The 25,664-nt window shown below is 38.2% G+C and overlaps 1 protein-coding gene across 3 annotated transcripts in view; it reads right to left on the reverse strand.

Moving 5' to 3' along the window:
- The window catches only part of CRPPA (CDP-L-ribitol pyrophosphorylase A), a 56,636-nt gene that overhangs the window by 20,923 nt on the left and 10,049 nt on the right, over nucleotides 1-25,664 (reverse strand). For all 3 annotated transcript variants that reach the window (XR_013832207.1, XM_079947922.1, XM_079947921.1), the window contains exons 3-9: nucleotides 15,694-15,843; nucleotides 13,682-13,786; nucleotides 11,586-11,631; nucleotides 4,738-4,835; nucleotides 4,038-4,130; nucleotides 2,737-2,829; nucleotides 1,947-2,069 (exon numbers count right to left, since the gene is read on the reverse strand). Coding sequence is in view for 2 of the 3 variants with exons in the window: in XM_079947922.1 (XP_079804048.1) it covers nucleotides 1,947-2,069; nucleotides 2,737-2,829; nucleotides 4,038-4,130; nucleotides 4,738-4,835; nucleotides 11,586-11,631; nucleotides 13,682-13,786; nucleotides 15,694-15,843 (708 nt within the window). In the remaining variant the exon portion in view is untranslated. The remainder of the gene's footprint in view (nucleotides 1-1,946; nucleotides 2,070-2,736; nucleotides 2,830-4,037; nucleotides 4,131-4,737; nucleotides 4,836-11,585; nucleotides 11,632-13,681; nucleotides 13,787-15,693; nucleotides 15,844-25,664) is intronic.

Consider the following 25,664-nt stretch of genomic DNA (forward strand, 5'->3'; position numbering starts at 1 on the left):
CATTAAACACTGTAGGCAATGTTGCGGCAAATGCCTCACAGGATTGTTGTGAAGAAAAGATGGGATAGGTTCATATACTCCACTTGGAGAAGGATTATTTGCAAAACATTTCTCTCAGTTAGTTGATTTATCTTTCTGGAACAAAAAATCCTCAATGTTTTCCCAGCCAAAAGCAGAAAAAGTAAGGTAATATTAGAGAAGAATTATCCAGTATTTAAATGCCTGAAGTAGTCACACAAGTAATTTCAAAAATTAACCACAAATTTAAATGCAAATTGAAAACAAAATACCACCCTTGATGAAACATCGGAATTTTTTAATGACAAACACAGCCTTCGCTTGGAAATGGACTGAGAAAGGGAAACTTTGCCTTTTTAGAATAAGCATTTCAAGCTTTAATGAGATTAGCCTTTCTAGAGCTTTCATTTACAAGAACTACTAAATCAGGCATCCAGTTTTTAGTTTGTACTGAAAGAAAAATGTACTCAAAAAGCTTTTACACATCTGCTGTCGGTATTCTTCTTAACCAAGTTTACCTACAGTTAAATGTAAGCCCTGACATCACCCTTTAAATGGAAATTCCTGCAGCAAACGTGTAGCATGAATGGTAGGAACATGCCCTTTAAAAAGCAGTGGAGATTCACAGGGAAACCCAGAGCTCAGCTAGTACCTAATGATTTAGACTAGATTCACATATGAATTGAACTTCAACCATTCACTGTGAAAGAGAGGGTGGAGAAGCTGCCAAGGTAACAACTGGATTTGTCTGGAAGCATAATTTCTGTGAACTGGTACAGTCACACATCTAGGATGTGCATAGCTGAATTCTGTGAACTACAATTTCTGACATTAGCAAGCTGACAATATGCCATCTATGTGGAGGTGCCAATTCACATAAACCACACAAATATCATCATATGTCCTGGCTTTGAGCCTCACACCCTGTTCCCTTCCAGCGTAATCACAAAGGGCCTCATGCGTCAACCAGTCCTATAGCACTCCCTGACGATATTGCTATGTACGTGATCAAGTCAGGCTGATCTTGGATCCTTTTAGGATTTATTCCCCGCTTTTGCACTATTATTTCATCACAGATTTGCCCTCATGCATTTCACAAGAAAATGCAGCAATGCAGTTGATTTTATTTGAAAGCATAGATTTAAGTAAAGATCTGTCTTTCTTGGTTTCTTACGCACAGAAAGTGCTGCTGTGACACACGGGATACGTTCTTGGCATTATACATGGAATTATACTTACTTGACACCAAGAATGGCTCCAGGCAATTATTCAAGGACTGACATTTAAAATGACAATTTCCCAATGCAGAGTGTGATATATAAACAGAGCCAGAAGGAACTGTACTCCAGTAGCCCTCATTATACTGGAATTACATGGCTTTCTCAGAAACCTACTTAGGCTTTTAATCACAAATTCCAATCAGAACCATGAAGTTGGAAGGGACCCCATAGGCAATCCCGTCCAACCCCAAGCTCAATGTAGGGAATTCAGAATTAGAGCATCCTCAAAAACTGGCTGTCTCCCCTTAAAGTCTTTCAGTGAAGAGAGGCCACCCCACTATGTTCCAGGTAATTGGTTCCATTGTTGAACTGCTCTCACTTTTAAGGTGTTCCTCCTAACGTTCAGGCTTCTCTTCCTTCCTAAACCCTTTTTCTTTTGTGTCAAGTCTCTCAGATTGTAAACATAGGGGCAGGGACTTTTTTTATTACTAATATATGTAAACCACATTAAGGGTTCTGCAGAACAACAAAAATGGACAGGAACCTTTCCAACCTAAAAAACAGTTGCTGTACTTTTGTCACCTTTCAGATTCTTTAAAACTTAAAAAAAAAATCTTAAAAACTTTTAAAAAATCAAGTGGTTGGGTCACAAAAATGCATTCATAAATAGATAATTCACAGATACTTCACATTCATTTAGCTACATACCTTCTGGTAATGTATACTGAGACCATATAGCAAAATATTTTTATTTTCCACTTCCTTTGCAAATTTAGTGAATCTTTGCATTGCACTGATAAAAGACACATTCTCGAAAAAATCCAAGTATACCTAACAAAGGGAGAGAAGAGAAAAACTAATTTTTTTAAAAATTAATTAAATTCCCAAGAAACAAATAAAAAAGTAAAGAATGGTCCTAACAGTATCTGCAGGCAAAAAAAAAGGCCCTCTGGCAGAGAGGGAGGTCCTTCCTGGATCACAGTGAAACCTTCTCCTATTCCTGATGCTTTGCTGGTGGTGCTCCACCAGTGGTGGAATGAAAAATGGGGTGGTTTAGAGGTACATCATGAGTGACCAAAGATCCATAGAATCTTAAGCTCTCTTGTTTCACTGACATGCCTCTAAACTGAGCTTGAATCTAGCATAGTTAATGCCCATCAACTGGAGAAATGGGAGGAAGCAAAAAGGATACACACAACCAGCTTCCACAGGATGGTTCCACTGCCACCTGGACTTAGTAAAGTGTGACAGGTCTGCCACAGATCTTCACACCATCACCATCAGTCGGATTAGTTTGGCCAACAGATACAAACATAATCACACTTCCTAGGGAGCAAGCATGACTGGACACAGTGAAACTTACTTCTGATTTACCATGCCTCTACTTGGTATTACATGTTACAGAGGTGACACTGATGCTTAAAAACAGAATCTCATATGTAGTTTAATGTATTAGAAAAGTTACTTTATAATATAATAATGTAATATATTAACCTACCGAGATAAGAACAACAGAGTATAAAAGAGAAGCATTTGTGTTTTCAAGTATTTCTACTAACTGATGTGTTTCTTGGAAGTTAGACAGGTTATCCTAAAAAAAACAACAACACAGGTTTCCAGTTAAGAAGAATGCTTTCAAGATGCATAATGTACTTATTTAATTACACTATCAACTTCTCTTGCTCAGGGAGGCTGTGGCCTACCTCCCTCAAGCCTATACCCTACTGTAACAAATGAAGCACATGTAATGTAAATAAAAGGATATTATTCCCTAATTTACTACCTTCTCCCCTTCCTTCTGTTGTCTTTTTTGTGTTACTGTAAATCCCTCAGGGGAAGGACCTATCCCCTTGTACTTTATGAAGTTGATCTCCACTGAAGTGGTGCTATATGATCAATAAAATAACAATACATTTGTAGTACTGCACTAATATTACAACTGGATTCCCCTTTCCTGTGCATTGTAGGGTTACAGAATCTCAGGATTCGTAATGAACAAAAAATAATCTAAGCGCATTTTTCCATAAGGAAAGAAAAGTGCCTTTATGGAGCCACAAACAAATGTAACTTCACTGTAGAAGAGATAAATTCTGCCTTGGCAACACAGCAGGTGCATCAAAGAAATGTGTTGGCAGAGCAAATAGAAGAATGTATTTTTAAATAGCAATCTGTCTAATATGTTAACAATCATATAAATAACTTCTGATAAAAATCAATAATCTCATACAAACAAGCCAAGTTGCAGCATAATGAAAAAACAGGATTGCCTGATTGGGGGAAAATGTCTTACTGATTACAATTGAGGTAATCACAGAGACACTTTGGGATCAAAAGCAGTAAAGATTTTGTGAAGTGTGTTATACTCTTTCAAATGTACTTAACCGTTTTCCCTAAAGTTATGGCTTTATGAACATAAAGCAGTACATATAGTGGAAATACTGTAAAAAATGAAATTTAAAAGACAATAATTGTTCTAATTTAGGAATAACTTTCTACAATGTATTAAGAATATGAATACAACTTTAAATGGGATGTATCTGGTTGTAAAATATATCAACATTACTCTGCCTGAGTCAACAGTCCAAGTATCAAACTGACAGAACTGATTTCTACATATGACATATGGCTCTGTTAAACTAATACCTGTCCTTCACAATTGCAGACCTGAGTTTCATCAGTTTGACAACAGACCATGAAGCTTGTAAGGAAGCCAATTTTATCAAGGACAATGCATCTAAGTGATGCTGTAAAGTTAAAATATGTGCTCGGAGGCTGCCTTTGATCTTCCATAATACTTACATTTATGCAAATAAAGTTGTAGCATTGTCCTAGTAATATATTTTGTAGATGACTTTCATTTTTACAAAGGGAAGTTGATATAGCTTTAACCAGCTGAAAAGGGAAATTAAGATTGTATTAATGAATACTCCCCTAAACAATGTTGTTATCCTGCACATCTTAAACCACAAACCACTGAAGAATCCATGTGTTAACTACCACTTTTAAACTATGTAAGTAACACTTTGTATCATCATACTCATGAACAGAACAAGCATACTCATGCCCAGCTCCCACAATGGTTTGATGTGAACTAGAAGTGTTCATTGTGGGAAATTTCTAAACTATGGTTTAATGGAACCAGGCCATAAACTCATTTCATGCCCAGCTATAGGCCTCCTTAGGCAGTCCAAGCAGAACACTTTTCAAAATACTGGTCTGATCTGACTGTCTTGACTGACTGTAATAAGACCCAAGGAAGGAAGCACTGTATTAAATACCCTGGTACAAGGAGTGATTGATCAGCTGCATGTGTTCTGGGAATCTAAAAGGAAAACCAACTCAGGATGCCAATTCAACCCAAGCTATAATCATCCCTTGGAAAAAAAATTGCCAGAGGCCACTGCATTTAGTGGCATGCTAAAAAAAATACTTGTACATATCTTTCACATTGGAATTCTCCTTATGTTGATGATGTTGAGAATCAAAATCTAGTACTTACTTTCACATGGCTCTTCAGTGTTTCATGAAGGAGAAATCCTACTTGCATGGCATCTTCCTTCATATTAGTGAGAACACAAACTTGTTGTGATATGGTGTCTAATAAAGAAAATTTAAAATGGCAGGGAAAAACAGTTGTTATCATCATAATCATCAATTTTCTAACTTATTTCAGTAAACAATTATTTTAGACAGGGTTTGTTTTTATAGAAAGAGGAATCGTGTTTTCTGCACCTGGAAAAACGGTTTTATGACAAGGGTTATATATGGGTAAATACAGGATTAGATATATCATCAACTACCATGAAAATACTCCCTCCCCCCAACCTGAGGATTGTTAAATTTAACTTCCTGGCTACTATTACAGATACCACCCCTATCCAACTCAAAGACAACTCACGTTTGTGAAAAAAGAACTGACCATAAACAGCCCAGTGTTTTATCCCATGGGTCCCATTGGGAGGAAGGGTATTCCCTACTCTTTCTCTTTTGTGTTGTTTGGCAAACCACTGCATGTGTAAAAACCACGATTCAAAAGCCACTGTAACTCTGGAATAAAAATGAACTTAATAATATAATAAGCTTTCTTTGTTCTATTTCTGTTGGTGTAGTTGTGTATCCATTTCTCCCACTACATCTATCATCCCATGATCAAGCCTTGTGTTCCATGCACCCTTCTACTGCACACTGCACTTAATTACTTCCTCTGTTGCAGCAAACAATTGTTTGCATTTGCCCTCCAAAATCAGGCTTGCAAACAAGCTTCAAACCATGCTTTATGATTTTGGTTTGGAAGGCAAGCACCAACCAGTTGGGATGCAAAGAGCATACTATGATTTGCCTCAAGCCAGGAAAGTAACCAATTACACAGAGTGTGCAAGAGGAAGAGTTAGTGTGCTTGTTCCCATATTGCATAACTATGATTTGGCACTGCATATGAACTGACCTACTGGGTGCAATATTAAGCAGCCAACAGTGCATGCAGGAGCAAAGCATTCACATAATCAAAGGACATTTTAATAGAATCCCATCACTGAAAAACAGGCAGCCCAGATAACTGATCTGTTCCCCTATATGACCAGCTACAACAAATAATAATTTCAGTGCACTCATTTTTCACCCCATCTGTTCATTGGCTACCTAGGATTGCATTCTATGTGAAGAAATACTAATGAGCAAAGCCCTAAGTGTATTTAGCATAAAAAACTTAGATATATGATTATCCTTTGTTACACAACTCACTTAATTCAAGTGGGATTTGAGCACCCACACTCTATTCCTGTGATGTGGGAGCAGAGCAGAAGCTACCTACACTCCAGTAAAGGAGCAGGGGGAAAGGGCGCTACTGTCAATGCAAGTGCAACTAGGGGTAAGTTAGATACCACTGACATAAAAGGAGTATGTTCATTTGAATGGAGGAGCATGTGGCTGCACAATGAGGTAGTAAGTCCAAGCAGGGCATAATAAGTGATTTATTCCTTGACGGCAGCCCCACTGTGAATATATTAATTTCTAAACATTAATTTTCCATTACTGCTAGAATTTGGGGTCACATAATTCAGTAGTCAAGCAAGTGTGCAAGGCAGAGCTATAGTTCTAAAAATTATAGGTTCATTCTTCACCTATTTTTGAATGCACATTTCAAGGTATCCCTGAAAGGGAGACTGAAGCTTTGCATGTTTCAACTGGAGGTTCAAATATATAGTTGCCCTAGGGGAAGAAATCCTTAAAGAGATTTTTTTCAGGATGTTTTTGTACTATCCAGGTTCTAACTACTTTTCTAAATGAGTCATCCTAACTGCAGGATGAGGTTTCCCTATTTGCAGACTAATAATATGAGAGGGGGGGGGAGAGAGACAGACATGCGCCACATTGTCTGCACATCCAGCAAGTTCTTACCTGTTTTACTTCAAGAGCATTAGGAATGCTTTTTTTATTATTAAACATGTTCTATTATTTTTCCAACATTGGTTGTTAAAGAAAGACAAAGCTAAAAAATGGAACACCATTACACTTTAAGAAATCATTTTATGAAGACAGTGAATCAAAAGTTTAACATATTGGAACCACATTGTTTGGTACTTGAATGATCATTATTATTATTTTTACCTACATCAGTGCTCAGTTTAAAAGAATGGAATGTGTCCTTTATCAACAGCTTATATTGCCTACAGCACAAAACTTTAGCTAAGCTTTCCTAAAGCATTTGGAACTTGTTAGCTGTATTTGCATAGGTAGGATTACATTTGTAATACAGATCACCAAATACTGCTCACATAATTAAAAGCAGATGATATACTAATTTCTTTTAAACTCTTTAATGTCATATCTTAATTGTGATTTGATCAATCACATTGGGAAACAACAAGGTATTATTTGCATTTATTTGTTGTAAACTGCTGCTCAAATGTCTAGGGAAATATTACTGAATAACAACTTAATGTTTGCACGGCGCTTTCAGATGGTCATAGTACTTCATATTCTGTATCTTACTGTAATCCTTATAACCACTACCATGTATAATTATGCCCATATTACGAGTAGCTGAGCGGAAATTTGGCTCCCTTAAGACCTAGTGGCTTTATGGCAGAGACAAGATTCAGCCCAGTGATTTCCTGGGTCATAGCTCAGAGCCACAGGAATGGGGAGCCTGTGACCTTCCAAATGTTGTAGGACTACAACTCCCACCAGCCCCAGCCAGCATGGCCAATGGTCAAGGATGACTGGCAGGGACTTCTGGAGGGCCACCAGTTTCCCATCCTTGCTATGATAACTCTCCCTAATCCTGGCTCACCAACAGGAATGGGAGAGAAATTTGATTCAGTTTGCATTTAAAGCCAAACCTGCCAAATATGTGAAATTTTACACTCACGAAATTGTGCAGTGCCATTCTCCAGCCAGATACTTGTAAGACTCTAATTTGCTTAGCTTCCCATTAGGTACCATTGGACAGCTCTGGTCTTCTGATAATGGATATACTTAAACCAGGTTAATGTTTAAAAGTTTTATCCACTGTACTGCTATACAAAATAGTCTTTGATTATTATAAAACTGATCAGCTACTATATTATGCAAAATAAGAGGCCATTAAATCACAAAGGGACGCAGGTGGCGCTGTGGGTTAAAGCCTCAGCGCCTAGGACTTGCCGATCGAAAGGTCGGCGCTTCGAATCCCTGCGGCGGGGTGTGCTCCCGCTGCTCGGTCCCAGCGCCTGCCAACCTAGCAGTTCGAAAGCACCTCCGGGTGCAAGTAGATAAATAGGGACCGCTTACCAGCGGGAAGGTAAACGGCGTTTCCGTGTGCGGCTCTGGCTCGCCAGAGCAGCGATGCCACGCTGGCCACGTGACCCGGAAGTGTCTCTGGACAGCGCTGGCCCCTGGCCTCTTAAGTGAGATGGGCGCACAACCCCAGAGTCTGTCAAGACTGGCCCGTATGGGCAGGGGTACCTTTACCTTTACCTTAAATCACAAAGTTAATATGATCACACATCTATAAAGATAATGTTAACCCTGCCTCTCCTAACTGCACCTCCCTTTTTACATTGGATTCCCACATCCTCACTTTTTACATGATTGAAGCAAGCTGGATTTAAACACATGGATGTGTCATATTAGCATGGCCCTGGTATGATATATATGGCATTCTCCTTGTGGTCTCTTATCCAAGTTCTGGCCAAGTTGTGGAGAGCCAAATCTCATCCCCTTTCATTATACCTGATCATACAGTCTGTAAGATAAGATGTATAGTTTGGCTATGTACAATCCTAATTCTGTAAGAGAAGCTCACAACCACTGATTCAATCAATAAAACAGTGGCATGCATTTGCATTAACATAGCCTACAGAAATGGGTCAACTTCAAACACTTGCATACCATTGTAAAATCCCATTCCTAAATATATTACATGGAAAGAAGCCCCATTGTGGTCAATTTATATTTAGGGTTGGGCATGTAACGTTGCTGCTGTGCAAATATTTGCATTTTCATAATTCTCATCAAGGGTTCAGTGAGACTGCAGCTGGGCTAGTTACTGAAGTTGTCACACCTACTGATTTATAAACAGCAGCTATACTACCTAAGTACAGTCATTTCTAAGACAGTTCCCATTATGTAAAATGTCACCTAAAAAGGTAAAGGTAAAGGTACCCCTGCCCGTACGGGCCAGTCTTGACAGACTCTGGGGTTGTGCGCCCATCTCACTCAAGAGGCCAGGGGCCAGCGCTGTCCGGAGACTCTTCCGGGTCACGTGGCCAGCGTGACATCGCTGCTCTGGCGAGCCAGAGCCGCACACGGAAACGCCGTTTACCTTCCCGCTGGTAAGCGGTCCCTATTTATCTACTTGCACCCGGAGGTGCTTTCGAACTGCTAGGTTGGCAGGCGCTGGGACCGAGCAGCGGGAGCGCACCCCGCCGCAGGGATTCGAACCGCCGACCTTTCGATCGGCAAGTCCTAGGCGTTGAGGCTTTAACCCACAGCGCCACCTGCGTCCCTTTAAAATGTCACCTAAGGAGCTATAATAAGTATAGGCATATGCTCGGAATAATTGAGGAAAGGTGGCTTGAGACATATACAAATTTCCTTTTATACTATGTACAAATTCCCCTATACACACAAATCTGGAATAATTCAAGTAACCTAGGGAATATGCTGTATTAATCTCATCTGTTACTTTATATGCATTGAAGTCATTCACATAATTTCAAAGGGTGCTCTCCTACTATGCTGTACTCAGTGTACATCAACTGCAATTAACTGACTTAAGTTAGCATATAATTTCTCAGCAATTAAAAATATATTTAAATGTCATTAACTTCCATAAGATGTTCAGAGAAAACTGAATATTCTACAGCTGGATAACTTTGTTGGAAATATTTGTAGAAGAAATTGTATTCAAAATTCAATAGTCTTAATAGTCAAGTACCTTTGTCTGAAGACATCATAGATTACTGACTGGTATAACATTTATACTACAGAAGCAGAAAAATCTGAATGACTTAAGAAAATATTTTATAGAGTCAGTATTTGAACAGAATGTACTACCCAATTGTACCAAAAGAAGAAGGTAAAGAAGAAAATAGAAAACATAAGATGTGTCTGGATATTTTTAGTTTCTACTAAAGTGACTAATAGAGCATGTGCCAAGAAGTGCTCATTGTAGAGAATAAGAAAATCCATATCGCTTCAGACTGGTTTGTTTATGTAAATTAAATTCAGTTTTTTTAGTCTTGGCATTGTTAACCAGTTTAAAAACTTGTTAGTCTGAGCTTGCACAGCAGCTGTGGGTGGGCGAAACAAGTCTGCACAACAAATACAATGTTGCTTTGCTTACAGAATATCCCTAAATACATAGGTAAACATACAAGATGAAGTGTGGTTTTATCTCATTGTAACTAGTTCCATATTTATTTGTAAATCAGTCCTTGACATAGGAAATCCCCATATTTAAGCAGCTACAATTGTTTTAGATACCTAGGTGCACCAGAAATCACACTTTCCCGTGAATCTTCTAAATGAACAAATATATGCAAAATGAGGAGCCAGGATCCAATTTTGCTTCTAATTTGTAAGTGAAGTTTGAGTATCTCCTTCACACAGATGATTAACTTTCAACAACGGCCATTCAACTGAAAACCAGAGTAGTAGACTTAAAATTTAAACCACTTGAAGAATCAGGTCCAAATGTTTTCAGAATACACTGTTACAAAAAATAAAAGGCCGCAGTGTGGCAGAACCATAGTGTATCCACTGACTAATGGCTCCTAGGGCTGGTTTCCCTATGCAGGGAGAGGGAATTGCACAGAACAAGTCCCTACAGACACTGCAGATGAGAAAGCAGCTCAGGCAGGCTCAGTTGGTTCTCTTCCACTGTTTCTCTAAGAAGCTACACTGATTGCTATCACCATATCCTATGAGGAACAGCAGCAGCTTGTGAGGAGTTTGGAGACAGAAAGAGAGATCTCTTTATATCCAAACCAGTCAGCTAGGACTTCTTCCTCTTCTTCCTCCTCCTGGCTGAAGACCTTTGTGACTCTTAGATCAGCTCCACAGCACTGCCCCCTGGGAAGTTACTGAATTTGAACCTAGCTTCTCCTACTTGGCTTGCCTTGATTCTCCACGTGGACTGACATCCTGCTTTGACTTTAGCAAGCTGTGTGCTGTATGTAGTCTAACACCCCAAAGACAGGTCCCTCCAAGAGATGGAGCTGGCAATACAGTGCTAGATGGGATTTGATGAGTTGGGACTTGCTGCCAAAGCAGTCGGAATCAAAGCCCTAATGCTGCAGATCTGTCTCAAATAAATGTGGAGTGCAACACTAAATGAGATATGAGAATCTGTCATGGTGAACTGTGAAGGTGCAAGGTGATGGCAAGGTGAATGTTTACACTTCTCACTAAGAAAGAATCTGTAAAGGCACTTTTAGAGCCTTGAAACAGAAGCCAATACAAGTTGAATCCGTGCAGCAGCAACCATGATGTGTACTGTCACTAGCCATATGGATCTTTCACACTGCATCTCCCTACTGGTGCAATGCCCATACACAGAACAATGAAGTCCTCACTAATGTCTTGATTATGTACTTCCTGAAGTTCTGTTTTCCCCTTGGATAGGCTTTCATTTTGGTTGAAAGGTCAGCATTGTCTGACCTGAATCAGAGACAGTGCCCAAGGCCTATTTTCCATTTGCCTGGTTCCTTTATGCAACTTTACATGATGAAAGGAATAAGCTAAAGCTATTTATGTGGTTTTATTATTTTACCAGTCAACTTTGATTTCTAGTGTTTTCACACACAAAATGTGGTTTCATCTTGGTGACTATATGAACTGGCAGACTCAAGGACAAGTACATACCCTTAATTAAAGAATCAGCTGCATACAGATCTCGCTTGTAGGTCACCTAAAGGACAGATAAACCTAATTAGTTCTTCCACAAGTTTTCAATAACACACTGAAAGACTGTCAACACATAATATTGTCATTTTATTATTGTTGTTATTTTTAGTAGCCTTCCATCTCAAGGCTATGTACAAAGCATAATGGATGAACTAAAAAACAGTTAAAACACACACAAACACAAAACACGATTTTAAAAAACACACAGAATGTATGCATAAGGCAGAGACCTATTCATTCAGCTGGGAAAGCTTGTTGCGAGAAAAAGGTCTTCAGTTATTCCCAGAAAGTGCAGATAGTGGGTACCTGTTGTGTCTTGACAGGAATGTTGTTCCACAGAACAGGGACAGCCACACTGAAAGCTCTGCTCCAAGTTACTGTATTATATTTAATTATATCTTAATTATATCTAAATTATATTTAAAAAGCACTAGAAGCCATGAGAAAAAATGTAAATCAGAAGATCTTCCAAATCTGTTTTTGTATTAAGCTTTAAAATCTGTTCAGTATTAATTTTATAATTCTTTTTAAAAATGGCTACATTTGGTTTACCCACATAGGTCTGCCATATTCTTTCTAAGAGTGTTCACCTTTATTCTGTTTTAGTGAAATAGTAAATTTACCATTTGCATATCTTCATGTCAAGAAGTTCATCTAAATGACTATGATAATTATATTGCTTCCCTTACTATGATAATTACATTATTTCCCAAAATCTAGAGTTAACATCTTTTATTTTAAAAAACAACAATCCTCTTGCTGTAATACTCTGAATGTATTACTAGTTCTGATCTAAAAAGTACTTTGGAGCAGGAGTGTTCTTTGAACAAGACACCTCATAGAGGAGAGCTCTTATGTCAGTTTTGGTAGTGAAATGAATAGGTTGCTCTGAACCTCACATGCTTAAAACTGACGCCAGAAAATAAAGAGAAATTACCAAAACAGATTTTATTTACAGTATTGTGTATTGTGTGTAGTAACAAATGTCTTATATAAACTGAATATACTGCATAGTGATACAGAATGATATATAAAACAGTTGTTACAGTATGATTTTAGCATAGACATAATAACAAAAATGTGGAAGGATAAGTCTAGAAATTCTTTTAACACAAGATGTATAGACTATTTTTTAATTAAAAAATGTATCTCCATTCATTTATAATTATGTCACATACTTTAATGATATTGTAGTAATCCTTGTTTTTTAGAGACTAAGGGTACAATCCAAATCCCCCTACATGGTGGCAAGCGCAGGAGGTAGTGGAGGGAGAAGCCTGTGTCAGCCTAGAGCTGAAGCAACAACTGGGCCTGAAATAGAACCAAGGTGATCATAGGATGCAGTGAGAGCGGCTTGGGATCCAACAATACTTGGCCGGCCCAGCCCTAACCCCTCCAGGAAACTTGTTTCAGGCTGTTGTTGACACTTCTGTCCATCCACACATTCAGCAGGTGGAATGGAGTAGCACACGGACAGAATGACATGCCAGGAAGCTGACTTTGCCAGGAGAACTAGATGGAGAACAGGGAGGCTTGAATTCTCCTGTAACTTGTGCTTTTATGTATTATTACCTTTATTCAACATATTAAAATATATATGTTTGATGTATTTGATATAAACACATCAAAATGTGTTGTGTATATAATATTATATAAAAGAATATTTGAAGAGTATCATTCTGTATGAGCTAAAAGAGAAGTCTACCAAAGTTGAGCCATTTCCATAAACTTCCTTTCTTGAATCCTGCCTAGTTACTTAAAACCAGAGGAGAATGGGTTTTCCTAAGAAAAGCTCGATCAGGCTGATGAGACAGGCATCTCAAGGAACAACCTGCATCTCAATTCTACATTGCAGAAGATTTATTACATTCATCTGTGGCAGTGAAAAGCGAGTTGGGCATCTTAAAAGCTCCAGCATGGATATACAGCTTGTTATAATTAAATTGCATTCATGGTTTGTAGCATTTGAACAATATTTTTTCAGAAGTGCAATCATGTAACTATCATCAACTTTCCAAAGCTTCCCATTTACTAAAGAAAAATGTTGCTCCTACCTTCCATAAGTCAGGGGGCCCTTCAATAAGTTTTGCCTTTGTTTTGTTGTATTTTAGTGCCAGATGCAAACATTCTGTTCCATAATCCAGGTCATAGTCACTGCACTGTAGACAATGTTGAAACAAAAATCATTGTAGCCTACGGAATTTATATACAACATGGCACTTTAAATTACTGTTTCTCAAGCTTTACAAATATACAAAGTCACAACTGTGTACAGATTGACTAAGCATCCTAGTCCAGGTGCAGTCAATGTTTGGCTAATAGACCTATATCAGTTGCATTTGCGTGATGAAATGTTACTGCCAACATCAGGTTGTGCCACCATGGTAATCATTGCAGAGGTCCAAATAAGCCATCCTGATCCATACAATTTTCTGCTTTATACTGTTATATGCCACATCAGATGATGATAGCAGTTGCTCAGCTAACAGCATGAATACTAAGATTATCATATCTGTTTCAGATTCGGCCTACATTGCAAGCACACACCATGACCGTATTACTGTGCTGTACAGCTGTAACTGTACTTCTCCTAAACATGTATTTTCTAGTATAATGCCTCGCAGCAACAGGACAGTAACCTAACATTATGTAACTTTGCCAGTTTACTCTCAATAAACTGAAAGTGTTATGTCAAGAAAGGGCTAGATTATTTCCTGAGCCAAGATCTTCTGTAATTCTGTCCTTTGTTAACTGTGCCAGTGGAGAATTGTCAGAGTTAAAGCCCTTTCAATTCTGACTATACTATGTAAGCACAGAATAGCTACTAAAATGGTAGAATCCCTTCTGTAATGCATCTGAGACATTCTGGAATACTTCAAAGCAATGCAAATTCACCAGTCGCAATTAGTAGCTTTCCCTCTACACATTTTTAACTACGGGGGGGGGGGGGTTGAAAAACAGAAAAGCAACAGGAAAATGAGCTGTCCATAAATTCCTCAAAATGTTTGTTAAGATCAAAATAACTAGGAAAATTTAAATCAGTATGAGGTAGATTGAGATGGTGAGCAGTAGTTAAGTTTACCTGGAACAAATACAGAATTTCAATACCTCTTTTTTTGTGATAGCAGTAAGTACTGGTTTTCAGGAGTAAGAGAGGGAAATAAGCTAAAGCTTCCTGCAAACAGGATTTCTTGTTTGATACTGTCGTTTACCAAGTCAAACTCTCCTGTAGCTGTGGGAGATGCTACAATAGGAACAAGCAGAAAAGAGGAGATTGCCTCCTCCTAAATGCAGGGTTTGTTAGTCTTCACATTTGGTTACCAAGATGGTGTGCTTCCACAAGAAAGGAAGATGCACCGCATCAAAAATCAAACATGACCAAAGAGAAACTAGATGTATGTGATCCAGTGGCCAAGATGTGAAAATAGGTTTAGCAGTCATGCTGTGAGCTTGTGTTTCAGAAACTCAGTAGAGGATAACTCCAACCAGTATTTTAAAAACTATTTTAAAGGCAGGTTGAATGGGTCCCTCTTTCAGTCAGAGGGCAATTCCATCATGGGCAAATTTCCAGAAGCCACCTGCCAGTGGAGTGTGTGGGCAGAGGTAAAACTGGTCAGAGCCTTGGCTGTGACTTTTATCATTGTGCAATAAGCTGTATCCCAGCCATGCACAAGTCTGAGGTTTCTATGCACCCACATAGGGTGGTTTCAGGTTTCACCTTCCCCAATCAAAACAAAGAGAAGGCACGTTTAGAAGAACAAGCATTTGTCCATTTTGACTGCAGAATCAACTACAAAGACTGGTGTAGGTTGTACACACCCAACACATAAACCTTTTCGTCCATTTTGTGCGGATATTTGTGTGGAAGTTTATGTAACATAACATAATTATACAAAATGCTACCATTTGGTGGCAAAAAACCAAAAATATAATTTATTAAAATGAATATTTACTAATTCACTCCCCAAATAACACATGCAAGTCAGTTGCCTCTTACAGTATGGAGGTGGGGGGTGGGGGTGTGAGGAGAAGAGTAAGTTTCTTTTTTAATTGCCAAAATTCTTACCTGATGATATGCTTGATGGATTATATCAAATAAGAAAGCCTGAGGCATTTCACTTGCTCTGTACTTGGCACGATCTAGTGAATGGTCTAAACATCCGTCAGCAGAGGATGCAATAACAGTGGAGACAAGAGGACAGATTGCTCCTGCTGCCTTGGGAACCAAGAAAAAAAGGGGGGGAGATTTTAAACACAGATTTACATGTTTACCTTAGTTAATCTCTGCTTAAAGAACAAGTCCAAGCAAATTTAATATTTTGACTTCCACATACACTGTTGGCCTGATCCAGACAGCCATTGAACTCTTCTTGATATATATTGCACATCCTATTCTGCATGATGTTGATGAAAGTTGAGCCTCATACTATCGGAATAGACAGCTGCATGCATTATTTTTATCATGTTGTAGCAAACAGTGAAAATTAACACTAAAACCTTTCCCAAAAATGTTTAGCACCAATCTTTCATATTTGTGAAAAACTATCTAAAGCACACACATACCTATCGTATTTTCAGAATCTTCTATTTATGGGAGGCAAAAAACTTACTTCATTATGGAGGCTGAAGAACCAACTGACACATTATTTTGATTGTTCTGAAATATGGAATGAGTGTAACCATACTCTGGTGGATAAATGGCAAAGTATTAATGTGACCACTTCACCAAACCCAGATCTATATTTGAAACCATGACAATGGGAATGTGGAAAAACAATCAGATGACCCAAGCCATCAAATTAAATATGACTCAGACTCTAGCGGCATCTTTTAAAAATAATAATAATAATTAATTAATTTTCCAAATTATTACAAATCAAACCAAATTACTTTAATTTAATACTATTTCATAAACATGGTTAGTGAAATTCTGCTGTGTTGCCTTCATAGGCTTATAAATATCTTAGTTTCAAACGTTGATGGTAAGTAGTGAATGAATTCGTAGGACAAGCAATCAGGTAAGAGTTATGACACAATAGGTTAAATTTAGCCAACAATTCTACAACACTACACTGGAATATGTACTGCGTGATTAAGTATTTTGAACTTTAGGCAGAGACCACTCCTAAGCAACAGTCTTTACATCTGTCTCTTGCTCAATAAACATTGATAATTCAACTTTGACAGAATTAGTTTCATTTTGTCCATCCTCTCTCTCACACACACCATTTGGTGAATTGTCAGAGTCTCCTGGCTATTCACCCAATTAGTCTTATTCTCAGTTCTCAACTTCCTTCTGATTGGCTTCAAATGCCAGCAATAATCATGGAGATAGTCAGGACTTATGCTTAGGAAAATAAGCATGTCTTAATTGGGATCTTGTCCTCTACTGCAGAAGAAAAGAAATTGAGATGTGGCAGTTGTCTAGGGCTGACCGTTGACAACAATGGTAGCATTATAATACACTTCCTCACTTACAGGCATAATATTACATCACTGAAGGAGACAGGAGCGTGACCTGAGAAAGCACACAATACTGATTAAGCTCTGCTCTTCCCTTGCCATTCCCTATTCCACCCACTTTTTGTCCCTTGTACTGGTGCCAACGGAAAGGGCAGCAGTGATGCGATATATTGAGACTGAAATCTATCCCAGTGTATCTTCAGGCTGAGCAAATGCACAGGAACTTAGAAGAGAACCTCTCCCTGCCCAGGAGGCATAAATAAACTCAGGGATAGTATTGCTCTGTAAATGAATATGATTAATGTCTTCACATCCTAATTAATCAAACTCTTTCCACATATTACTGCACAGAAAATATTATTTTACACCATTGAAACAACTTCCATTAGTGGGCATTCAAAACCACATGTATTTTCTAAACTAAAGTAGAAGAATTACCTGTGTATTTATGTTTTTAACAGGTAGAAACATGTACTTCTATTCAGACATCTGCGCTCCCACCAATTATATCTCTAGTAATCAACATGCTTCAGCCACATACTGTAATTACCGCTTCTGTTAGCAGAACTGTCTTAAAAGAATACTTACCCTAAATTTACAGAATACCACCTTCAAAGATAAAGCAACCACCAGCAATTATGAGATTAAAATATTTCAACTATTTCCAAAAAATATTTTGTTGTATATTTGAACATTAAACTGATACCGTATTAAGCTACTCTTTAGCATTAAACTGATACTGTATTAAACTACTCTTTTAGAGTTAAACTGATTTTAGAAAAACTATTCTAATTTAGTAGCCAACAAAATCCAAGATTACTTCACAGCAACTTAATCACCAAAACTTATGACAAAATTCGTGTGCCTGTTATTGATGCTTTCATTATGCTCTTTTGTAAGACCTCAAACCCATCCCATCTTCAAGTAAATGTCAGGGATGCCAACAAATTTGTCCACATCTGGCTTGGAAAGAAGCTTCTAGGATTCTTAAAAACCCACCTCCCCACAATTCTTCTCCAGCTCATTTCAGTAGTCAGGTGCACAGCTTCTCCCCATCCCCAGTTTTACTAACTGGAAAGTCACACAAGAACTCAGGGCTTGATAAACGGTGCAGCGTTGACTTGATCAATTTAAGAAATTGAGATTTGGCTTAAATGCATCCAGGTGTTCCCCTGGCAAGTGAGGGAAAGAATGGGAAACTCTCTTTCCCATGTCAAGGAGAGGTTGTCAAAGGACCTACAAATACTCCTTTACTGGCCTTTACAAACTAATGTTCAAGAAGGACTAAAAGACAAAATGACAGTGTGGGGACAAAAACTGAGCTGTCTTTCCGGTAACAATACTTTGTGCTTGTTTGGAGTCCAATGTGGCGGGTATCAAGACTCTGACCCAGGATTTGTCTGTCTATCTTGTACAGTGGTACCTCAGGTTACAGACTCCGCTAACCCAGAAATATTACCTCGGGTTAAGAACTTTGCTTCAGGATGAGAACAGAAATCGTGCTCCGGTGGCACAGTGGCAGCAGGAGGCCCCATTAGCTAAAGTGGTGCTTCAGGTTAAGAACAGTTTCAGGTTAAGAACGGACCTCTGGAATGAATTAAGTACTTTACCCGAGGTACCACTGTACAGTAAAAAGGTAAACTTGTGGGCGATAAATAAATAGTCCATGGTATTCAATTGAGACTACAAAACAGGCCTAGACAGAATGGTTACACACTAGAGTGGTTTTGGAATGTTAAAAAAGACAGTACAACCCAGAGTCTTAAATTCCTTAATTTGTAATGCTGTGAATGAACTGTTGAACCTGTGTAAACTACTCTGTGAAAACAGAGAATGATGTCATGAGTCACTGAAGAGAACATTTAACATAATTTTGAATTAAAGAGAAGAGGGCAAATTAGATCCTTAAGGCTGTTTACCCAGCTGGAAGGGGCCAGTTTTAGAACTTGTTGGAATAAGGTCAGCAGGAAGGAAGTTTTAATCTGTTTATTCCGAAATGCAAAATGAATAGATAATCAGAAGCTTAAAGCAAACTTTGAATCAATGACCTGATACCTGACACCATGGTGCATATTAAGCAGACTTTAAAAACAAAGGTTTAATGTACACAATGTAAATTTATAATGCATAATTACAAAATTGGATGTCTACTAAGTAGTAATTTCTATTGAATTCAGTGGGGCTTACTCTCAGGTGGGTGGGGTTAGCATTGCAGTCTTTGTTTCAAAATTTCTTCCTTTACACAGTTTCTACTATGTTTCTGAAAATCCTAATCCTAATTTCCAGTTAAAACTGCTTTTCTCTTGGCCTTAAATTTACAGTTATGCATAAAAAGTTCCACACACATGTGCCTGCTTCAACTGAGCACAGGCCAAAGTGCATTACGGCACTTAGCATACGGTGATGGCAATGGAGAAAGCTCGCTTCTCCATCATCACTATGTCCATAGTAGCTGTCCAGCAGAGCTCTTCCAAGTGGTGAATGGGCTTGTGCCATATGACCAAGAGAGCATTGCTATGACACCCTTTAGCAGCCTTGTGTATACTTGCAAGGCACTTTAGGCTAGGGATAAAATCACTCAGATTTGGACAGTCAGATACCAGTTAGAGCAAGTCCAATGGAAGTGTCCAGAACCCTGGCCTGTTCTATCTCTACTGGATCATTTTTATTATCGTGGTCTGAGGATGTGGACCAGTGCTTAGAGAAGTGCAGCCTAATCCCTTGCCCCTTGCCCACATTGGCTTCTTAGAGCTAGCGGAAGGGGATTTGCTGGGTAGTGAATGATTAATGCTTCATTGTAGGAAGGGAAGCAAAAGGAATCACTATCCAACAGGAACTCTAGGGCTTGAGCTAGAAACTTCATGACTGAAGGCTGGAGTTCAGCCCAGAAATGAAGGGATGTCAACCTCTGTAGTTTTCACCTCTGGATTAACAAGGTACATATACTAGAAGCCTGACCATCTGACATTGTGTGGTCAACAAAGCTGTTCTGCCTGCTTCAATTTTCTGGCTTTAGTTCAAGCCCTCTCTCTCACTCTGTTACTTTCCAAATGTGGATTTAAGTGAAGGATGCCAAAAAAAATTGTCCCTTTCTTTAAAATTCTTAAATTGTTTTTTAAAAAGTTAAACAATCCTTTTTATTTTTTTAACTACAAAGGGCTATTCACTTGTTATTTCTATCAAAGACACCTCTAATTTCTTGAAATGTCCTGATTCTGTCAAGCTACTCTAGAAAAATTACAATCAAATCCTAAATTTAAAAAGCATTCATTTTAAGGAGCAGTAATTATTTCTTTAGAAACAGTGGTTTTCTTAAGCTACATAACTTTATTTCTAAAGATCTGTTCATAATAGATAAGAATTCCTATTCCTATCAAAAACAGATACACAAGCAAACTGGATTCTAGTCAGTAGCTGCATTATTTCCTGAGGATTCAAGGTTCCAAACTTTCTACTGTATTAAGTCTAAATTGACCAATGTTTCCTTTTGGCTTTTACAGCCTAGTTTTACCCAACAAAATCCTTTCATGCACAAAGAAGCTTTGTTGAAAGTTTTTCTACAGTAACAAGTTTCGGAAACTCAGGTCTCCTTAAATACTACCTGCTCCACTGATTCATAAACCAGTTAAAAAGGTGAAAGTATGGAATAAAAATAAGTTTCAGTTCATAAAGTCCATTAGGAAGGGTTTCATTATCTTTTAAAAAGCAGCATCTAGGAATTTTGAAGTTGTAAAGGTTTAGAACTCTACAATGAGTATCATTACTGTGCTCTCTGTGCACAATAAGTTATTGGGGAGGGGAGAGTCCAAGTACAAGAAATATTTCTTAGAACATTGGAATTGTCATAACTTAAAAACAGTACCACTTAAACTGTTTTTCTGCAGCCTGATTTGAGGTAGTCATAATTTTATAGCTGAATGGTGTATAGTGTCCCACAAGTTATGAATCACTGGGAGAGTCCTTTAGACTGCCTTGGGGGAAATAATATTTCACTAATGAGCACTATAATGAAATATCTAAAATTTGAAGGAAGCCAGGAATAGGATCCAGAGGCTGTACCAGACCTCCTCCGTCTCAACCCACAGCTTGTTGGCTTCTTGCCCAACAACAAAGGAAGTCAAGAGAATCAAAACATTACTAGAAGGTTCAAAGCATACCTGAAAATTTAAACACCGAATAACATATACTGCACGAGAAGGATTGCATGAGATCAGTGAGCTTTGGGGAGCAATAGAGCACTCAAGGATTTTGCAGGGGCCCACTCTGCTATGTCAAACAAAACCAAAGCAGAGCAATTTTGCTGTCTCTCTTGCAACTGGTGAAGAAAGAAGGAAAGCTTTCCCTAAGTTTTCAATACTGCACAAGAACATTTGCTGCATTTTCTATCCGATAACAAGTTGCTGCAGGTATGTGCAAGCACAGTAGCTCATTTTGTGATAGCACTAAGGCAAATTAGAAATCAGAAGAAAGGCACATGCCTTAAGGATGTTGATCATTTAAGTTACAAAGTTGCACTTCTCAATGAAATGACATGCACTAATTGCATTAGGAATGTTTTCAACTAGTCCCTGGAGCCTCCATGTATGGCTTGGAGAGGGGGGCGGTGCAAGCCATGAAGCAGCTTAAGAAAAAAGAAGCACAGCAGAAAACCTTGCTTCTAAGGAACCTTCAGTCATACAAATAGTATCTAAAAGAACAATGAAATTCACCCACAAGCAATTTTTTTAAAACCCTTCACTGAGACTGTATATTAAGTGGTGTTCTTGAAGTGAACCCAGGAGCAAATAGTCCTCGGAGCACTAACTTTCTGAAAAACAGTAACGTGCATAACAACCAGAAAATGCTGGCTCTTATAGAGTTCATCTAGTTATTATTCTACGTGTTCAGCAAAATGAAGTAGTAGAGTGAACTCTACCATGTCAAGGTTGTTGTGTTTTTAATCTCTCCAAATAGAAAAAGAAGGGAGAAGAAGAACCTCATAGATTCTTTTCTACTTTAAGCGAGTGGTTTGTTTGTGCATTTCACAGAGGTGATTTTTTTTATTTTTATCAAATGCCCTCATCTGTAGCCTGAAACAGTGTACCACCCTAGGACAACCATGATCTAAAGCTAGGGCCCCCAACATGGCAGCCATTGGGTTATTTGATTGCCTGTTTGGGGGATGTTGATTGCTTTTTTGTCTGTTTTGTTTCTGGGGAGTTGTAGAGGGTTGTGAGCATCACCAGCTGTGATTCTAGGAAACTAGTATTTTGTGAGACCCATGACAGTTTCTTATGGTGGTAACCATCAAAGTAGTTCTGCTAGCACAAGGATTCTGCTTGCGTAACAGAACTTTCCCTCCTCACCTTTCCCCATGTGCAAATCTGGGGGGAAACCCCAGAACAGATTTAGATGGGTGCAGGGAGAGGAGCAAGAGGTTAAATTCTGTTTCACAGCCAAAGTCCATGCCCTAGCAGAACTACTTTGTTGGACACCACCCTAAGATTTCTAAACATGCCCTTGGGCTCAAAAAGGTTGAGTATATATCTGATCTAGAGCTTATTCCAGGGAATAGTGCATTTTATAAACAACTGATAGAAGGGATGACAGAATGGCCATCTTTCACTAGAATGCTATATAGTGGTAACTGTCCCACAGACTCAGTGGAGAACTGCTCAGTTGTTGTTTTTTCACATTTGCCTGCTGCAACCAACATACAGCATTCCTAATTAGGGGATGAAAAATGTCTTCACAAGCTTAGTAAGCATTCTCAGAAACTTCATCCTAAACATATGCACAAGGGTATCTTTATGTGAGGTTGACAAAGCCTCTCCTTTTCTTTAATGCAGCACTTATGCAATTGTTCTGGTGTTCTATTGTAATTGCAGGTGCAGCCGGTTTTGAAACAGTGTCTCCAAACTATGTCTCATCTTACATGTCAGTCACCTATACAGCCAAAATCAGATATCCAACAACAAAATTTCATTCTGAAGTATAACAAAATCTATACACATAAATTTCTTATTGTGCTGCTCTAGGAGCAGTTGTATAGTTAAAACAGCTGTTTCAGAATTCCATTCATAATAAAATCAAGATGATTCATCCTATCACTATGCAACTTGGCATAGCGAATCTACCTGGCAAAGGGTTTAAGCTAGCCACATTACCAAAAAGAAAGAAAGGGGGGAAAGCGAAAAAAGGAAAATGACTGAATTAAAGCAGTTAATTTTTTATCATTGAAGTGCAGGGGGATTCCATGTTTTCTACAATTTTTGGGTACCTTCCATTTTTCCTTTTTAGTTTAAATTATGTAAAAGAAAAGAGATACTACAGGAGTAAGTTAAGTGTAAGTTAATTCAGTACATGCTCATTGCCAGATTGATGTTGCCTAGGTAAAGTTGGCCATCTCATGAGAAGAGAAGACTCCCTGGAAAAGACCCTGATGTTGGGAAAGATTGAGGGCACAAGGAGAAGGGGACGACAGAGGACAAGATGGCTGGACAGTGTTCTCGAAGCTACCAGCATGATTTTGACCAAACTGCGGGAGGCAGTGGAAGATAGGAGTACCTGGCGTGCTCTGGTCCATGGGGTCACGAAGAGTCGGACACAACTAAACGACTAAACAACAACAACAAAGGTAAAGTTGGGTCCCTCCTCTGCCCTCTGAAAAAAGGTAATCATCAGGCTAAAAGGCTGAACAAAAGTCAGGAGGTAGGTAACATTAGTGCTGTGTCTGTTTTTATATGTGAAACACTGCCAGATGCATGTGAGCACCTTAGAGTGCTTTTGTGTGTTTGTCTGTGTGTGCAAGGATGTGCTATGGCTTCACTTGATTTGCTGTTTCTGGCTCAGCTTAGCTTCCTTGAGTGACCTGTTTTACACCTCTTTGTCACATGCTCTCAATTTGCAATCTTTGATAACTGCAGCAGACTACATTCTAGGGCTGCAATAGACACTCTGTCTCACCTTCCACTCCCATAACATGAGGATAACAACAGATTACAATATGCCAAGTACACTTCTTAAACTACAAGATATACCGGGAAGATAATAAAAACTAAGAGAAATACTCTTAGAGTACTGATGTAGAGATTACTACTATGATTAAATAAATATTTTCAACACGTCAAATCACAGTATAAATGTTAATGAATATAGAGCCACAATTAAGTTAGATTTTGATGGATGCCTCCCTCCAAGGTGATCTATGTCATTCAGTGAATTTCCTTTAAGAAATACAATGAAATTATAAGATCAAGAAAACTTGGGGTTAAGATGCTTACAAACTCATTCACCGAAAGCATGGAAGTTATGGGCATGGCAATTCCATTCCATGTAAGGCCAATATATACTATATACTGTGCTCATCTGCAATGGAGCTTCCATTTATCTATGTGATCCTTCAGTCCAAATTCTGTAATTCTGTAGTTTGGCAACTCTGAAGGTGATTTTTCTAGCCCTAGAATACACATACACCTGGTCTAAGTAAAAGTACACAGGCACTGAACACAAACACAACGTCCTGAATTCTCACTCAACAGAAGCTAGATTCTACACCTGGGTATTCTGGCAGTCAACTCTTTTCAAACTAATCACATTGTTATATCCCTAATCAATATTTATTTTCAAAATGTACAATTTCACATTTAACACTAAATGTTTATTTGAAAGCATGAAGAAGCATCATTCTCATCTTTCAACTGGCTGCCTGTTTCATGTGAAATACAAATCCAAAAAACAATCAGGAAAATTCTAACTTTTGAAAACGTGAAAGTTTTTGAGTCACTTTTTACTTATAAACAGCAATAATTGTAAGGAAAGAATCAGACTTAATTCAATACTTGTAATTATAGAGACTCTGTCTCTCAATTCTATCTTTCAAGCTGGACTGACAAGTTCAATTTAAAGAAAACATGCTGCAAGCATTTTTCTTTGTGGTGCAGTTTAAATTGTTGGCAATAAAAAACTTGCTAGGGGCTTTGGAATGCTGCCTTCTTCTGTTTCCACTACTTTCCACAACTTGTATTGGCAACAAAAATAGTGGTTTTTAGAAATGTAAAATTTTAATTATAAATTGCCTCGAAACATAAATGGAATCTAATTGGTTACAAAATTATATTCTAACATTATCAGGAGATTGTTTCACATAATTAATTTATTAAGGCCTAATTTGGAAGGTCTGGAAAGCTGCACATTTTGAATCCTTCAGGCAAATAACAAACTGATTAGTAAATATAATAAAGTAATTTATTCCACTGACAAGTGGAATTAAGGAGTGCAATATCCTACTTGATCAATTGCCACTTTAAGAACATTAAAACTTCATACAATTATGCTATCTTTATGGTATGCAGAACCTGAACTCTAAATTAGCATCATCTTCCTTGCATGAGTGATTTAGTATGAAGTTTCAGACAGGTTGTGTTTTTTTTAATGAAAAAGAAAGGAAAGAAAACCAGGAAGTCTCTACACACACAATGTAAGAGGAAATCATTATTTTTCATAGAAATTTAAAAAAGCGTTAAATGTTCTTTAACTCATTTTAGGATATCTTGGAATGCTTAATTTCCAGAGTCTTTCTCTGTATGGATCAGC

This window comes from Podarcis cretensis (assembly GCF_951804945.1).
Source record: "Podarcis cretensis genome assembly, chromosome: 12".
NCBI classification, from domain to species: domain Eukaryota; kingdom Metazoa; phylum Chordata; class Lepidosauria; order Squamata; family Lacertidae; genus Podarcis; species Podarcis cretensis.